Below are 17,905 nucleotides of genomic sequence, written 5' to 3'. Positions count from 1 at the left end.
TAAAATGAATAACTAGGGCCTCTCTGGTGGCTCACAGGGTTAAGTTTCAGTACTAAGAAGCTATACACAGCCACTGCAGCATGAGTTCAATCCCTAGGCAGAAAGGTGACCCACAGGGCACAGTGCCCTCTCCTGATCTGCCCCTGCTCCCCTCAGCAGTGTGTTTCAGTAGATCTGCCTGTTCTGTTCCCTATTCTGCCTCTAGTGAATCCTCTCACCACCCCCCCCCCACAGACCTACACCTACATCCTATAAATAAATCCTAAAAAAATAAAATGTAAATAACTAGATGAAGGTGGGTGTGCTCTTCTCCTTTCCTAAATCCTAGATGTGAAAACAGAGCCAAGTTCACTTTAGTGCCCAGCCTATATGCCTGGCACAGAATAGGTACTCTGTAAATGCTTGTTACATGATTAAAAATACAGAATCAAAGAAAACAGAACCCTTCAGCTCAAGATCTGTATGTGGAGGCAGAGAGGAGAATAAGGGGTTGAAGACATCATTTCTAGGAGGAGGAAAGAGTAGGGCAGATAGTAACAATAAAAAGAGTCATAGCTGGGACATGTCAATATGAAAAAATGAAGAGCTTGGGGTCAATTACCAGTTTGGAAAAACAATGAAAAAGGAAGAATCATAACAACAACAAAAAAAAATCTGCCACATTGCATTATAAGTTACAGGAAAATGAAAATTATTAGACTCCCGTTAAAAACAACAAAATAAGAAAGTGTTGCCTCCACCCCCCAGGAAAACCAGTAACACAGGAAAACGCAATCATCTCTTCGCACAGCAGTTCATGCTTCAGAAATTCAGAACATCTTTATCACAAACAAGACTCAAGGTGCTCACATTTATTCTTACAAACTTTACCTGGAGAATCTGCTATGGAAGTATTATAACTGGAGGTTTGGGACACACTTTTAAACTTTGGGGTGATCCTCTGAGGATGTGGTGTCACAAACAGCTGTTTTGGTGTCTGCCCAAATTCTAAGATTTGGGTTAACATGGCTACTTTCTCATCAGGATCCTCAATGCTTCAGGAGAGAACACAAATAACACCATGAATTATTATGCTCAAGTGCCCTCAAAACATGCATTTCCAGTAACACAGACCACAGGAAAGAGATTAACCTTCCACAATAATAGCAACTTTAAACCTTACTATAGACCTATAAATAATATTATGAGGCTCAGTAACTTCAATAATGGAGAAAGCAAGATATAATTAATTGTAAATTTTCTACATTCTAGCATCATCAAATAGCTGCACTAACAAATAAAGAACTATCTTATAACCCAAGTAGAATTTCTTACAGATATAAAAGTACCTGTTCAGGTTTACACCTCCTTCATAGGTTAAGGGATGAAATACTGGAAAGAAAGATATAAAACACGGTTGAAAGATGTGCTGTTTAGTTAAAATGCATATACTGTTCAGAATTTAAACAATTCAAAACTTTAAACTTTATTCAAAGAAAATGATTTTCACTTTGCAAGCAGACTAATATCCAACTTCAATAAACATCAGTTTACACTGTTATCTCTTGCTGAGCAGACGGCTCAGCAACATGTTATCTCAGTGTGCTTCTTACTCAACATCACCTCCCGGTAGGAGCCCCAGAACCGCTCTGCACTTCTGCGTGAGGCACCTCACCTGAACAGGCAGCCGCACCCCCGCGCCAATGCTGAAAACCTGGAGGCAGGTAAGAGCTGAAACTGAAGGGGAGGTGTACGGCTGCCAGTTTCTTCCATACTTTTTGCTCAACTGAAAAGAAACTGAGAGGCCCTTCAGAGGTACCCAGGTCACTGCTTAGCCTTATTATTCTGATTCAGTTTTTTTTTTAATATTTATTTATTCATACAGAACTGGGGTACAGGCCAGAGATGCGGAGGGTGAGAGGATTCACCAGAGACAGAGTGGGGTGCAGAACAGGCAGACAGACGAAGTACACTGCTGAGGGGAGCAGCAGGCGGGCCAGGAGAGGTCTGCTGCGCCATGTGGTCACCTCCGGGGCAGGCAGGGATTGAACTCATGCGGAAGTGGTTTAAGCTTCTTGGTGCTGTGCTTTAACCCGCTGCGCCACCAGGGAGGGCAACTGATTCAGTTTTAAGTGAAATTACTGAATGGGGTGGAGAGTACATGCTAAAATTAGAAGACTTTAGAAAAAGACCGTTCAGTACCAGGTTCTTTAGGCTAAAGTACTTCCTACGTCACTCGCATCTGGCTCAGGGCCCCTGAGCCCATTGCACTGCTGATTTCACACACTTCTCAAGCGTTAGCCTGGCTACTCTGGGAACACTGTTTTCATAAAATGCTAAATGCAATTTCAGTGAAGATGACCTACCATTATGGGCACCGACAGCATCAGCCCCCCTTTGCTTGTAGCCGAATATTAGATCAATCCACTGGTGAAGGTGCTCTGACACGTAGCTGCTTTCTAATGCATCTTTGCTTTTCTGGAGAAAGTCCTCGGGATCTATCATTAGATCAGACTCCATCAAAACAGAAGCTTCCATTTCATACTCTCACCTTTTTTTTTTTCCCTATCCATCTAAAGCTTCTAGATAAAGCTTCTAGAACAGGCAAGGGACATATTTAATGAGATTTTCCCCCCTTTAATATAAATTACTGAAGGAGGAAAGGGCAGGAAACATTTAGGTCTCTCAGATACTGACTTTTTGGTATCATAGACTAACAGAATGCTTCAGATATGGAATAGGACTAATGTTGCCTCACTCAGGTTGAGAATTATTCTGCTACTTAAAGAAAAAAAACGTAGACAGCTAAATAATCAATAATACTGAATCTGTGCTACTAAGTAAAGAATTTCCATCCCTCAATCTGAGGCGGTACTCACTCTGTGCCCATGGGGGAAGCTCCACATCATCAACCATCTGCCCTCCTTGTCTCTTTCCCAAATCCAACTTGAGACTATTAACTAGAAAGCTGACATCATCACCATAGAATTCTGGAGTCAACTGAAAGTCACAGGAAAAAAAAAAATGGCAACAAACATTTTTAAAGCTGCTAGAAATCAGAAAACCAGTGAGTCATTAGCTTCATCAACTGCTTACCTCTTTAAAGTCCGTTGCACCATCCAAACAGTTTTTCCAAGTTTCTGCAATGCTAAATAAGAAAAAAAAAAAATTCAACTGCCTTCAACTCTAGGGAGTGGAAATAGCAAAGTGGTGCTATTTCTGCACCTCCTTGTTGTTCTATACCTTGCCTGCACTACCTTCCTGAGAGGCAAGTGCTTTAACACTGAAAAGTTAGTGCTACTACTGTAAAAGTTCATTTCAAAAAGGAATCATGAACATGTATAGAACAGAGCTTAGAAAAAGAATGGGACAACAAAGATCAGTAAGAAATGCTGGGGTAAGGACATAGTTCTTTTATAATTTTAAAAAGTAGTATTATTTAAACACAGGGAATTATATATTCAACTCAAGCCAGGCTTATTTAGAAAAATGATCTATTAGAAACAACCTGATTTTTACACAGTTAAAATAAATGATGGCTTAGGTTAGCAAGCGATAAACTGAGCTTTTTCTTTTATAGTACATGAAATGATATAGAAAATACCTCAAGATCTACTATGAGGTTTCAAAAGGTAGAACAAAAAAACACACTTAAAAAATTCTCACATTTATACATTCAGAGACACTCATATGAACAGAAAACGGCTAAAAGGTATAGATATGATTAGTGACTTTTTTCACATTTCTTTATATTTTTGCTTCTTCTTAAGCTACTGAAATCATAACATACATTTGTAATTGGAGAGTTTAGAAATAGTAAGTGAAACATTTATGTCAAACCTGTTGAACATTCGATCAGCATTATCGAATCTTCCATTCTGTAGGCACAGCATGTACTCTGGTGCTAGAGAGGGGAAGATCAGTTAAGTGAAATCTCAGAATCACTGAAAGAAGTCACATGAAATGACATTTACTTGGGTGGTGAAAAGAGTCTTACCGATTCTAACCAGGTAAAAGAGCACATAGCCAGGGGAAGAGTAGTGACTGCCATACATGAACTTGGGCTCGGGCATTTCCTGGTAGCGTGTCTACAATGCATGGGAGAAAAATAGGGCTAAGTATTGGTTATAAAAATAGTAAGTGGCTCAAATAGTAGTAAAAGCTAAAAAGAACTTGTGGCTTTACATATACTGTAATCCTCAACTTCTTTTATAAAAGAACTTAACTTGAAATAAATTGAGATAAAAAGAGGAAAAAAGAATTTTGTCGATCAAGCCTCCTGTGACAAGTATTTGATTCAGTGGTAATACTGTTGGATTGGATTAAGTAGATCCAATTAAGTAGATCCAATTTTGTGTGTCTCTTGTGGAATTTATTGGAAAGCACTTTCATGAAAATAAGTCAGTAAATTTGTAGTATGATCAGTCGCCCAGTCGCCCAGTTCCTGCTATATAGGCAAAATGCAAATGGTGAGCACTAAATTCACTGGGGGCTTTAAGGGGAATTAGAAAAAAGATGAGGCAGATCCTTGAGCCATTCCTGATGCACCTCCCCAAATCTTAGGGATATGATCTTCAATTACTGAAAAAAAAAGTCATGGCTCATGATGTTGTTTAGAAAGCAAGAATCCCTAAACCCACGTACCAGTAGTCTCTCCAGTCGTTCTTTATTTAGGGCCCCAACTGGCTTACTAAGATCCCGAAAAGTTCCTGGATTTGACAAATCTATATAAAGAAATATAAAAATTATAAAATAAGCAAAGCAAGTAAGTTCAGACACACGGACACTGACCTAAACTCAATATGTACACTTTATTTTTTTTTAAGATTTATGTTTATGTGCACAAGAACTAGGGTGCAGGCCTGAGGTGAGGGGAGTGGGTGAGAGGACACATCAGAGACAGAGTGAGGAGCTGAACAGACAGATATACTGAAATACACTGATGAAGGGAGCAGCAGGCAAGACAGAAGGGGTTGGCTGTGCCTTGCGTGTCAGCTCCCTGGCCAGGGATCAAACTCACGCCATAGTGGCTGGCGATTACTTGATAGTGATGAGACTATAACCCTACACCCCAGATTAGCCCTGAATATTTTCTTAAAAAAGAACTAGTAAAAAAGGTGCCTCCCTGGTGGCCTACTGGTTAAGTCTTAGCACTATCAGCACTATGGCCTAAGTTTGATCTGTGGCCAGGAAGGTGACCCACATGGTGCTATAGACTCCTATCTCCCCTTAGCATCATATTTCAGTTCATCTGCCTGTTCTGTTCCTCATTCCTTCTCTGATGAATACTCTCATTTCTGCCCCTCCCCCCAACTTTGGCCACCATCCCACTTCTTGTATGCATAAATAAATAAAAACAAATATTTTAGGTATAGCTTTTTCTTTTCTATGTAATTTTTCCATAATTTTTAAAACATGATAATATTATATGTGACTGATGTAACCACAGTTTGATGTGAATTTTAAAATATAATGAAACTGGCATTTAATCTCAAAGTGAGAAATTTCAGTATTTCAAAATGTGAAACTTTTATAGGTAATGACACCAGATTAAAATCATGTGCCTATTTTCTGTGCTTCCTTCACTAGCTATGGGATTACCAGTATTTCAGATTAAAAAAAAAAAAATGAAGATGGTGGAGAAAGCAAATAAAACATAGACTTTAAATAACATCCAGTATACTGAAATGGAAAAACTGCCAGTCTTTAGTAGTAACTTGAAAATGGGTTCATAACAACATTCTCATGACGCTAAAACAATGTATTCCCTTTCGGAAGCAGCTCTGTGGCACTTGCCGAGCTCTGGACTGCTGTAATCACTTATTATCCACGGGAACACCGGGTACTGGGAGAGGTCATTGCAGCTGCGATCCGCCAGGTTGTTGAGGTGCAGGAGGTACTGGCGGTTGGAGAGGTGGCCGCGCTGCCACTGCAGAGTGTAGCTCTCCGCCGTGCGCTCTGCCACGTGGTGCTCTGAGGAGACAGGAGGTCACCGCTGAACATGGCAAATGCTCTAGCTAAATTACATTTAACATGTCAAAACTAGAGGCTTTAAACGTAGATCCTTCACTGCATTTTTGAAAAATACATTCCAAGAAAAATGTTTGTGTTCACCAAACAGTTGTCCCATTATGTGTAAGTATCACCAATATGCAGAACATGAATTACATATATAGATCATACAAAGCATATTATGTAGGCTAAATGTATGATGTAAAACACAAATGAAAACATTGAATAAATATGTAAATATTAAATGGTAAAATATAATATTTGCTATTATATTTATAGTTTAAAATGTATAATGAACAATGAGTCCTCAGAATGTGCTGGAGTTTTAATTCATTAAGAAACTAAGACCCCTGTGAACGCTGATTTTCTCACTTTTTCTGAAATCAAAACATCATCATCTTTTAGTTTCATTTTATATATAAAATTGGTATTATTTATGCATGCCAGAAATAAGGACTAGAAAAGAAACTGAAAAGAAGGTATTTTGCAGGAAAATAAGATCTGTCAACTTGGAAGAACCAACAAAATGACACCAGGTTAAAATCACATGCCCATTTTCTGTGCCTATTTCTAGAGATACCTCAGAAAAAAACTGAATCTCAGATCACACAGCACAATGATAACTTTTCTCTCAGAGTATAGATTGCCACCAACTGTTCCATTCTGTTGGAAAATTGTTTCCAACTTTTTATTGACTGTATCTAGTTACATATCTAACTCATTCGTCTGTTAATTTGTTAATTCCACATTTATGCTTATTATGCTAAACTTTTAACAAGTTTCTTCTCCATTCAGTAACTAGGAAAGGTTTAAGCAAGCCAAAACATTTATCCTGCTCAGTCAGAACAATCTTAAATTCAGAGAGAATGGACTTTACAGAAGATAGTCTTTTTAGGTCATGGTAAGTTTTGTGACTTGACATTTTGTTGCTTACTATAAAAGTTGAGTTCTTAAAATGCTTATCTTTGTAGAGTTAGAAAAATAAAATGAAAGGTCAGGAGGTAACAGCAAGTTATATCAAAACTAGTGATATAAAAAAAGTTTGCATTGAGTAAATTTTATAGCTTGATGTGAAAAGAAAAATATTAATTTTAAACTTACTCTAAATAAAATATATTCCTTAATGAAAATTAATTATTCATCAAGGAAAAATTTCATTTCTAAGGGAGGATGTAACTATAGAGCTCATAAATGGTTTCATTCTATACTAGAGCAGTAAACACAACTAAGATATTAATAAATTCTTAACATTTTTTTTTAAATCATCATTCTAATCACTTGTAAGTAGCAATACTTTAATTTAGCCATACAATGTAATGAAGATATTAATATGCTTGAAAAGAAAAATATAAGTATTCTCTGATAAAAGGAGAATCACATTTTTTCATGAAAAACTGAGATATGTTAATTAAAAACAAATGGAGTCCCATGGTGTTACACTGATCACAGAAGTTTACATGCTCCTTTGGTATTACTGATATTTCTTCAGTTTCTTATTAAGGTTACAATGAATGATCATGTATGAGATAATATGCTGCCTCACATTAAGATACTGACCCTTGTTTTTCATAAACTAACTTAAGATATAATGGACATAAAAGTAATTAGGTGAAATTTTTATAATCTATTAACGTGAGGGTTGTTAAAGTTTTAAATTATATTTATCAAACATTTCAGAAACACACAACTGGAGTTAACTATTAGCAAAATTCATTTATATTTTTTTAGTTTTTAAAATGCCATTTAAGCAACTAGTATTACTGATAAGAATAAGCAAAACCACAGAAGGGCTGTGGTTCTAGAGCATTTTTCCTCTCTTGTCTATATCCCAGTCACTCAACTGAACTTCCCTTTACATGAACAGATAGATACAAAGAAGGATAAACACCAAACCTAGATATGTAGCAATATAAAAGTAGAGGTCATCTCTATCTTGAGTTTCATAGAACTTCAGGTAGATGTCAGAACACAGATCATCTTCTGTGCAATATACTTCCAAGCCCTAAAAAAGCAGAAAGAAAATAGAAGTGTCTTTCAATTGCAATATAAGTTACCTAATTAACAAAAATCTCTCAACTGTATTTGTTAATTTTCTATTTGCAGATCTTTTGTTCATATTCTCCAGCTACACATTTGACTCAGTGATATTTGTATACTTTTTTCCTCGAGAATATGTATTTCGGCTAAACTTTGAAAATTCCTTTTGTTGCTGAGTATTTGCATTCATAGTAACTTTTTGAAATCTATAATTTTGAAATTCAAAAAATGGTTAGTCCATGACATCACACCCCTTCATCAAACACAAGTATTTAGTTTTCCTTTATGAATTAAATAATTCTGTTGCTCTAACAAAATGATAATTGAACAACTAACCCATCCAATAAATAATTTGCAATCCTCTTAACTGTGAGTGTTATATTGGCAGGACTGGGAGAAACAGGACTAGACAAAGTGGTTCAAATACATACTTCCACCATTTACTAGCTAGTAGGAACACAGAAAGGTAAGTCTTGATAACATAGGATATAATCTACCTCACAGGAATTGTGATGATAAATAAGTGAAATATTGTATATAAAGTGACTGGTACACAGAGGCATTTAATCAACAATAATTTCTTCTGTCTGTCTAATTGCATTTCTATGACCAAAAGTGAAGATTCTTACTAAAGTCTCCCTAAACCTCTATTAGTACTGGAAAGTCACCTTTTTAAAAAATGGGAGCAAAATAGTTATTGCTGACAAGCTAAAACATAAAAATGAAATGGTTAAAAATTCCATAATGCCTTAATAATGCCACCAAGTTAACAGCTACTCTGAATAGAACAAATAAATTTATATTAATGTCAAATTATAATACCTTAGAATCAACCTTTTTGTGGAGATTGGTTTCTACAGTGTAAATAAGAGTGCACGTTTATTACACAAAGAATTATCCATATGACTTGAAAGGTTATGTTATCCATGTCTCTTCACCAAATTTGAAGGTTGAACTAATTAATGTTAGTTATAAACATAATCTAGTTCTACTGAACTAGAATTTTAGAACACTGAATTTTAGAATATCTTCCAAATTTTACTTTGAGACTTTTCTGCGATGAATAGGTAGTGGAAGTAGGACTGGATTGAGACTCCAGATAGGCCCAGAAGTTCTGAGGACACAGAGGTGAGAAACTTGAAGGCACTTAAATCCTCTTGCTTTTGGAGCCAAAAATATTTTTCCAACAGCCTTGTTACCTACAAAAGGGAGTTACTCCTTTATACATTTTTAACTCACCCAAAAGAAAGAGCAGCAAGACCCACAGAGTCCGTTTGCTTGTAGAGCAACACAGATGTACTTTGAAATACATGCCCCTAAGTGCCAGTAAATAACTGGCTAGACTGAAGCCCTGACAAGTGTCCACCTATCACTGACATTCCAATGGAACTTACCAAAGGCATGAGACCGTGCCTCCTTTTGTAAATTCGGCGGACATCCTGGAGTGTTATCTGGACCACAGGTTTCTTTAAAAGTAGAAAGACAATTTCAGACATTAACATTCTGACATAGTTAGAAGCTACCTTTTAGGACCAAAGAGAGAAGGAAAAAAAATGACCAAATTGCATCTTCCCAACGTGTTACAACTGAACTAGGAGGGAGGTCTTAGAACAAGGCATGTATTGCTTTTATTGGTCTGCTCTTTTTCAAGAGTCTTCCAAACCCCTACTGGATAGTTAAAATACAAAGCAATTTTGCATCTTTAAGTTTTTGCAAAGCTGTTGAACAATAATGAATATTAAAGAGTTGATATGGACAAATTCTCAGGAATTTTGCTATCCATAGACAAACAATGTACTTAGCACTGACAGATCATTTTCTCAGAATCCTGCTTTTAATTTTCTTAAAATCACAGTATATTAAAATAATGAGTATAAAGCTGGGCTCTAAAATTTTTCTTTCTTTATGAGGTAAAAGATTTTCTTCTTTCTCTAGAGTGTTCTAACCCTGGAATGCTAGTAAGAGAAGGTTGAGGTTAGAAAGGACACTGAGATTGGCTAAAGGGCACCACATTCACCTTCCTCCTGTCTGAAAACTGGTCGAGGATCCTCACCCTGAGGGGTGAAGGCAAGGAATATATGCTCATTCTATGTGTGCTGAAGCTATAGCATATGCCTTTTTTCCCAAAGTTTTACCCAAGTCATAATAACAGTAGTAGCCAAGCCAGTTTATATATACCACTAGTGAATGTCCTCCACCTGGTGGACAAAATTATTATAGCATCATCCTTCACTCAGGAAAACATTAAATGTTTTAGTTACTTAAACTGATAGACCTGGAGAATTTCCAGGCTGTAGCTTTCTACCACTGAACATACTCCTGTTCTTTAAGCTGATTGCAAATGGTCCATATGTACATCAGAGTGCATTAAAATTTTGTTCTTTTAAGGTACCATTCAAAAATAGAGTTCTATCTAGACAGGCAATAAAATTTTGCAAATTGTAGTAGAAATCTGAATTTCTTTACAGTTGCTTTCATTAAGTTTAAAGTCATTGTGAAGAAGCAGACTGTTTCCACCATCAATGTATTTACTCTACAGATGCCTGATACGGCATCTCTAACATACTTCTCCCATCCAGGAGGGGCTGTTCATACCATTTGGGAAAGATTCAGATCTACCAATTTCATTTGCAATTAAGACACAGAAATACTAACATGTACATACATATGAACAGATACAAATAAAACATCCACATCTTTTCAATCTTAGTGCATTTCATTAGTCTCTTCTAGAAGTGCTTACTAGTAGAAAGATACATACTTTCAATGACCCTAAAATCAGGAGTAGTAGAATTTCTGCATCAATTCGACTACTTAGTACTTAACCAAACACTACAAAAACATTGATTCAAAGGGATATACACACTCCGAAGTTCATTGCGCACTATTCACAATATGCTAGTTACAACCTATGTGCCCAAAGACAGATGAATTAAGGAAATGTGGAAAATATACACAATGGAATACTAGTAATAAAAAAAGGTGAAATCTTGCCATTTGCAACAGCATGGGTAGACGTGGGGCGGGAAGATTATGCTAAACAAAATAAGTCAGTCAGGAGTGAAAGGCAAAAACTAGATGATTTTACTCATATATAGACTACAGAAAAACAAAATAAAGAAGCAGACCAAACCAAAACAAACCTTGAGTATACCACAAGGGGGAGTTAAAGAATTGGGAACAAAAGGGCAGGAGGCCCAAAGGACTATGGTAGAGATTACTGGTGCTTTGGTGGTGGATGTGGAGATGTATGTATCTGTATACTCCTAAATAACTAGAGTGTTGTTAACCAATATTACTTCAATTAAAAAATGGATACAAATAAAAATTTAAAAAAAAAATTGGGAGGAACAGGGTTTCTTTTCACAATAAGAGTTAAGTGATTCCAAAGACTGGAAATAGATCATGGTTACTCAAACTCAGGTGAGTGAGCATTAGGACTGCATAGGGATTCTATTAGATGATCAGATGCTGGATAAATGGTTGGTGATTTTGAGCCTCACCAAAACGTGAGGATACTATTAACTGTGACATTCACAGGCAAGAGAACTTAAAGATGAATATGGCAGTGCTTACGTAGCTCTCTATCTGACTCTGTAAAGTTTACTTACTGGGTACCCATTGAGAGGTTGAAAATACAGGTTTGTATCGGTGATGCACACATGTCCAGGGTTTGTCACCAGAGGGGTCACCATTTCTGCTTTGCATTCCATGTGCAGCTTTTCAGAAACACTTTGGAATCTGAGAATATATGTTTCGAGAGAAGCAAGAAAAATCAGAAGTCTATCCACTCTCTAGGTTTAACTTTATTTAAGAAGGCATAGTATGACCTTGTATAAGAGTCATCTAGCAGTTTAATACATAGAGTCAACAAATCTCTGTAAGTAACAGGAAAAAATGTACAGGAACAATCTCCACTTCCAATTAGGATATTAGAATATGTCATTTTAACAACAAAAACCAGCTAGATAAGTTGGACAATCCTCATTATTTTTAAAAACCCATCGGAAAACTGAAGATGCAAAGAAATCAATGCTGAGTGCGAGGAGACGTAACCTTCAAAGATGGGGGTAGGGGCTGCAGAACAAAGAGAGATCTTCAGTGAAGCAGAGTCAGAATCAGGAGTAGAAAGCACAGATCCCAGAGATGCAAAATGCTTACTGGGGCAAAAAGTAGAGCAAAATATCTCAAGATCGAAAAGCTGGTTACCGGCTATAAATCAGAAGAATATCACAATGTTTCTTCAGGTGTTCAAATACCAAGCACATTTGAAGGAAGTTTTGATCCCTACCTTCAAGAGTTGTAAGCAGTGGACAGTATTTTAAATAAAGCTGCAACCAAGCTTCAAGTTAACTGTGCTACAGATTATACTGGCCGAGCGTGCAGTACAAGTGGCCCAGCAAAATACAGGGTGTATATTCTGTCATGAAATAGTACTTAGTTCAGTCTATATTTCATTCTAAAACCAGGAACATTTTATTTTTTCCTACAATAAAATACAAACAAAGAAGAAAGAAAATAGGACCTATACTCATAAGAATAGATTGAATAGAAGATGACCAAAATGTTGGATCAGGAGATTTTAGGGTAATTATGCTAAACATTCTAGAAGATGGATAATATATATGAAGAGAAGGAGAACTTCATCAGACACACAGAAATTATAAAAAATAAAAGGAAATGCTGTAAGATCTAGCTAAAATGAATAATTAATTAAACAAGTTTAACAACAGAAGGAATTCATTAGAGAAGTCCAGTAAGTTGAAACCAGGTCAATAAAATGTCCTTGTGGAGAAGGAATGAAACAAATACACAATGAGGTCTGAAGGAATATAAAACATACTGACATAAGTGTAATCAAAGTTACAGAAGAAAAGACAGATATGAGGCAGAAGAAATACTGAAAGAAAAAAATGTTGAAAAATGATGAAAGAAAGCAATTCATTTGCTCATGTTATTCTGAAATCCCCAAGCAGGATAAGCACAAAGAAAGTCACACCTTTTAAGTAGAAACGATGATATACATACTATTTATACTATTTCACAAGAAACAGTGAAATAAAAACATTTAAAGTGGTAAAAGAAAAGTGTCAACCTAGAATTTTATATCCAACAAAGATGAAAGATAAAATTAAGATTTTTCAGACAAAGCTAAAGAAATTCATCATGAACAGATCTGCTCTATAAGAAATGCTATAAAAGTTAGTCAGACTTATGACAAATAATACTAAATGAAACAATAGGTCTGCAAAAAGGAAAGAACAACAGAAAGCATAAGTATTTAAATAACTGAATAAGTAGAAAATGGTTTGTCAATATTTTAAATTTAGTTACAAATATATATAATTAATTCCTATTAAAAAGTTAGTGATTCTGAAGCAAAAATAAGACCGCTGTATGGAGGGGGTTTGTTCCCTGGTGGTAAAGAGGTTGTCTCAGTGCTATTAAGCTATCTCCAGACATCCCCTCACTAGTCTATCTCAGTAGATCTGCTGTTCTGCTCTCCACCCTATCCTCTTACCAATTCTATACATCCAGTTTTTGTATGTTTAAATAAATAAAAATAAATCCTTAAAAAATACTATGGGTTTTATGATATACATTGAAATTTAACATAGGTCACAAAATCATGATAAGGGTAAATAAAAATGCATTAGTGGAATGTTCTTATATTGTTGTAAAATATATATACATACTAGGTATACTGTGGTATATTTTCAAGAGTGTTCACTAAAAATGGTAAAAGAAGTATAGCTAAAAAGTCAAAAGAATAGATAAAATACTTAAAAATACTATTTAGCAGAAAGAAGGAAGAAAAAAGAATACAAGAAATGAACAAATGAGATGCTAAAACCATAAATACCAAGGTAGTGGGCTTAAAATCAATGCTATCAATAAGTACATAATTATAAAACAAACACTCCAATCAAAGAGCAGAGATTGTTCTGACTAAATAAAAAGCAAGGATCAACTATACATGTAATTCGGAGGCAAAATAGACAGGTTAAAAGTAGGATAGAAAAAGATGTACACATATGAAAACAAGTATGGCTACATTAGGAGAATTTAAAGACAAGAATATGGGTCAAGAAGGATATTTTACAATGTTAGAAAAGTCATGATACATTTTTTCTTGTTTCTCAAAGAAAGAGTATGCCATGACTTTTCTGACAATTCATAGGCATTAATGAACAAAAATTAAGTGGAAAATAAGCAATTTCATAATCATCATTTACAATTTTAATGTCCTTCTCTTGTAATTGATAGAATACATTTTAAAAAGTCAATTAAACAAACAAATAATATTAAAAACTATCAACCAAATGGGACTAAAGGAACTGTATAGGACAGTTTACCCACCAACTGCAGAATTCACATTTCTTATAAGGGTATAGGGAACATTCACCAAGATAGACCAAATGGTGAGTCATAAAAGAAATCTCAAAAAATATCAAAAGACTAAAATCACATACAGTATATCCTCTGAATCAAGAGAACATCAAATAAGAAATCAGTAACAATAAAATAATAACAAAATTCCTATCTGGAAGTGAACCAACATAATTTATGGGTCCAATCCATGAATCAAAGAAGAAACAGCAAAAGAAACCACAAGGAATTTTTATATAAATAAGAAGGAAAACATAACACTTCACAATTTGTGGGTGGGAAGTATAAAAATGTGAAAATAATTTCTAAAATATAAAGAAAAAGAGGTCCAGTAAGTCAAAAGTTGACTCTGTGAAAAAGTTAATAAAAAATCTAGAGCATAAAAAAAATCTAAAGCAAACAAGATTAATAGTGAAAGTTAAATCTTTTCCCTTTACATCAAGAACAAGCTATGCCTGCTTCCCAGCTCCCCAGTCACATGTTAAAGAAACATTATTTATGAGGCAATAAATAGAAATAAAACACATGAGAATTTCTATGAAATTTTTACTGACAGAAAGTGATTAAATAATATATATACATATATATGTAACAAATAATGACAAATAAAATTTCAGTAGTATCATAAAATCACATATCCAGGATATGGCTTAACAAGATAGCATCTTCATAGTAAATATGCAACAACAGAGAAAACTGGATGGAGAGTTATTTTTTATAATATCTTTTTTTTAAGTTTCATATTATTATAAGATAAAGTATTTTAAAGAGGACTTAAGGGGTAAAAATGGAAAAAAGCATTATGATGGACCTACATATTACATGGTGTCATGTAATTAGTGCTAACTGAGCATTAATGGTTTAGAGGACCTGGAAGAATATCTTTTGATGCTCCAGGAAAAAAAATATATATGATATATATACACTTGTATGTTCATTACCTACACACATAACACATACACATAGGCTACATTTGATATGAACACACATGAATATTATATAGATATATATACACAAATGACAAACAAATGAGTAAGAATATAGGGACAAATGTGGTAAAGTGTTAATATTATTTTGTGACTCACAGGTATCTGTGTTCACTATATTATTCTTTCACCTTGTGAGGATATTAATTTTCAGAACAGTATAGAAAAATATAATTACCCTGTATTTCTTCAATAAAAAGCATTTCTTCAGAAATGTGAATTTTATATTTTAGCAAAAGTTTATCTTCTTTCTTTCAGAGGAAGTATACAACACTGGAATATCTCAGTTAGTACTACAAAAACTCCTTACCAAACTCTTCAGCACACCATTTCAGAGTCTGGATAAATTAAAATTTTTATAGTTTCAACTTTTAACTTTAAGTTCAAGTCATGCTGTAGCCCCAAATGAAAATCTAAATGGCTACTTAGAAAATTTATATAGTCTGAGCAGATCAAAAGCAGTTAATTCTTCTTATTTCTTTTCATTCCTCATATGGAAGTTGTCCTTCCCCTGCCAATTCATTTACCTAATGTATCTTATCACCATGAAAATGAATGCTACAGAGAAAAACACAGAAAAAGAAAACTAACATATACACAAAAGCGACCTCATTGGTCCAGTGGTTTTACTATTAAGTTCATCAATGTTGTAAGGACAAAATAATTAAATAATGCAGTGTAAGAGGCAGGAAGATTTCAATGAGTGGCAATAAAGTATTACAAACTAACCTCCTTTATAACCATAAGCTTCTAGCAAAAGCCTAACACATAATAATCCATAAATGAATCTATTTAATAAACATATACTACTTTGTCCTAAGCAGAATTATTTTAAATATAAAAATCCAAAATAAAAATTATTTCAAATGAATAGATTATAACAATTCATATATATATATATATATAAAACATTTTATTTATATAATCTATAAAGTTAATGGAATTAATTATAAAGGCTAGCAATGCTGCTAAAAAATGAATACACAAAAAATTATCACATTCTATATATCAACAATAAAAAGGAAATATATATATAATTTATAATACCTGCAAAAATACGAAGCATTGAAATAAATCTAGCTCAAAAGAGGAATGACTATGGGGAAAGTTACAGGGAAGGCATTCAAGAAGACCTACGGAAACAGAAGACTGCAGAGTCTCAGCATTAACAATCAAATCCCAGTGGGCTTGCATTCATGGAGAGTAACAGAATGAGTCTAAATTACTGATGAAGCACATAGGCCAGGAGCACTGAAGACATATGTTAAGAAGGAAACAAGGTGCACAACCCTACACTACCAGATGTCAAGTTACCATAAAGCTGGATTAAATAACACAGTGGTGATAGAGAAATAGAGACAAATGGCCCAGTTCCACTTAATATAAGGCAAAAGCGAGAGAACAGATAAGTACTTAAGTATAATTATCTTCAGAAAAAAATATCCTGAACTGTAAAAAGACCAGAAAATCAATGAAAAAAATCACTAGAGCAGGAATGCAATCTCTTGGTCCCTACGAACACCTTAGGAGGGTTCCTAACCCAAAATCATCTCAGACGGAAAAAAAAAAAAATTGCCATGTAAGCTGAAATGGGGAGGATAATAAGAGTAAGTCAGATGCAAACAATGAAGAAATACTTATTCTCAGCATAGGGAAGATGTACAAAGGTTCAGGAAAGAGACTTGGCACAATTAAGAACTGCCTATTAAGCAAAGAGCTGAAGCACAGAACTTAAGGAAAGCAATCAATAGCTAGAAGCAGGGATAGAACATAAATGGTTTGTGTGCATCAAGACTAAGACTTGATCCTTAATACAATGGGATGCCTTGAAGAGTATCAGACTGATAAGATATAAAGTTCGATAGAAAGAACACAGAGGCATGCCTCTTTTTATTGTGCTTCTCTTACTACACTTTACAACTTGAAGGTTTGTGTAAACCTGTGTTGAGCAAGTCTATTAGTAGCATTTTCCAACAGCATTTGTTTACTTCATGTTTATAAGTCACATTTAACTATAAGGTATGTACATTGTGTTTTTAGACATAATGCTACTGTACAATTCTCAGACTACAGTAACTTCTACACACACTGAGAAACCAAAATATTCCTGTGATTGCTTTAATGCAAAAATATTTTCATTACAGTGGTCTAGAACTCAATTCACCCTATCGCCAAGATGTGCACTCACCATTTTAAACTACATTCGGTATGATGGAGAGAAGAGGAATGTGCAGGGAAGATTGGAATCAAGTTTCAGATGAGCTAAAGGTGTTACAGTGTTCTGAGTGGGAGGGAATAGTGACATGAAATGAGGTAATAACAGTGTGAAGAGACAGAAGTTGACAGACTAGAAAGACAGGAGAGAGCCTAAGTCAACAGGCCTTTTTGACTGATGGCTGTAGAATGAAGAGAGCCCAGGAAGTCCTGGAGATTGCCCTGCACACAGGCTGGGTCATTTTTGAAGATAAGCAGGTGGGTGTTGAGGGGTGACACATGATAAC

The 17,905-nt window shown here is 35.0% G+C and overlaps 1 protein-coding gene across 1 annotated transcript in view; it reads right to left on the bottom strand.

Moving 5' to 3' along the window:
- Positions 1-17,905, bottom strand: part of NSMAF (neutral sphingomyelinase (N-SMase) activation associated factor) — a 149,874-nt gene that overhangs the window by 12,897 nt on the left and 119,072 nt on the right. The window contains exons 12-23 of the mRNA XM_012722913.1: positions 11,640-11,769; positions 9,423-9,494; positions 7,885-7,993; positions 5,776-5,952; positions 4,624-4,703; positions 3,977-4,067; positions 3,820-3,883; positions 3,076-3,127; positions 2,859-2,979; positions 2,346-2,477; positions 1,329-1,371; positions 871-1,034 (exon numbers count right to left, since the gene is read on the bottom strand). Coding sequence (XP_012578367.1) covers positions 871-1,034; positions 1,329-1,371; positions 2,346-2,477; positions 2,859-2,979; positions 3,076-3,127; positions 3,820-3,883; positions 3,977-4,067; positions 4,624-4,703; positions 5,776-5,952; positions 7,885-7,993; positions 9,423-9,494; positions 11,640-11,769 — 1,235 coding nt within the window. The remainder of the gene's footprint in view (positions 1-870; positions 1,035-1,328; positions 1,372-2,345; positions 2,478-2,858; positions 2,980-3,075; positions 3,128-3,819; positions 3,884-3,976; positions 4,068-4,623; positions 4,704-5,775; positions 5,953-7,884; positions 7,994-9,422; positions 9,495-11,639; positions 11,770-17,905) is intronic.

Source organism: Condylura cristata, unplaced genomic scaffold, assembly GCF_000260355.1.
Source record: "Condylura cristata isolate star-nosed mole 26May11 unplaced genomic scaffold, ConCri1.0 scaffold00009, whole genome shotgun sequence".
Classification (NCBI taxonomy): Eukaryota; Metazoa; Chordata; class Mammalia; order Eulipotyphla; family Talpidae; genus Condylura; species Condylura cristata.
The sequence above is the reverse complement of the archived record's forward strand: the minus strand, read 5'-3'. Positions and strand labels throughout refer to the sequence as shown.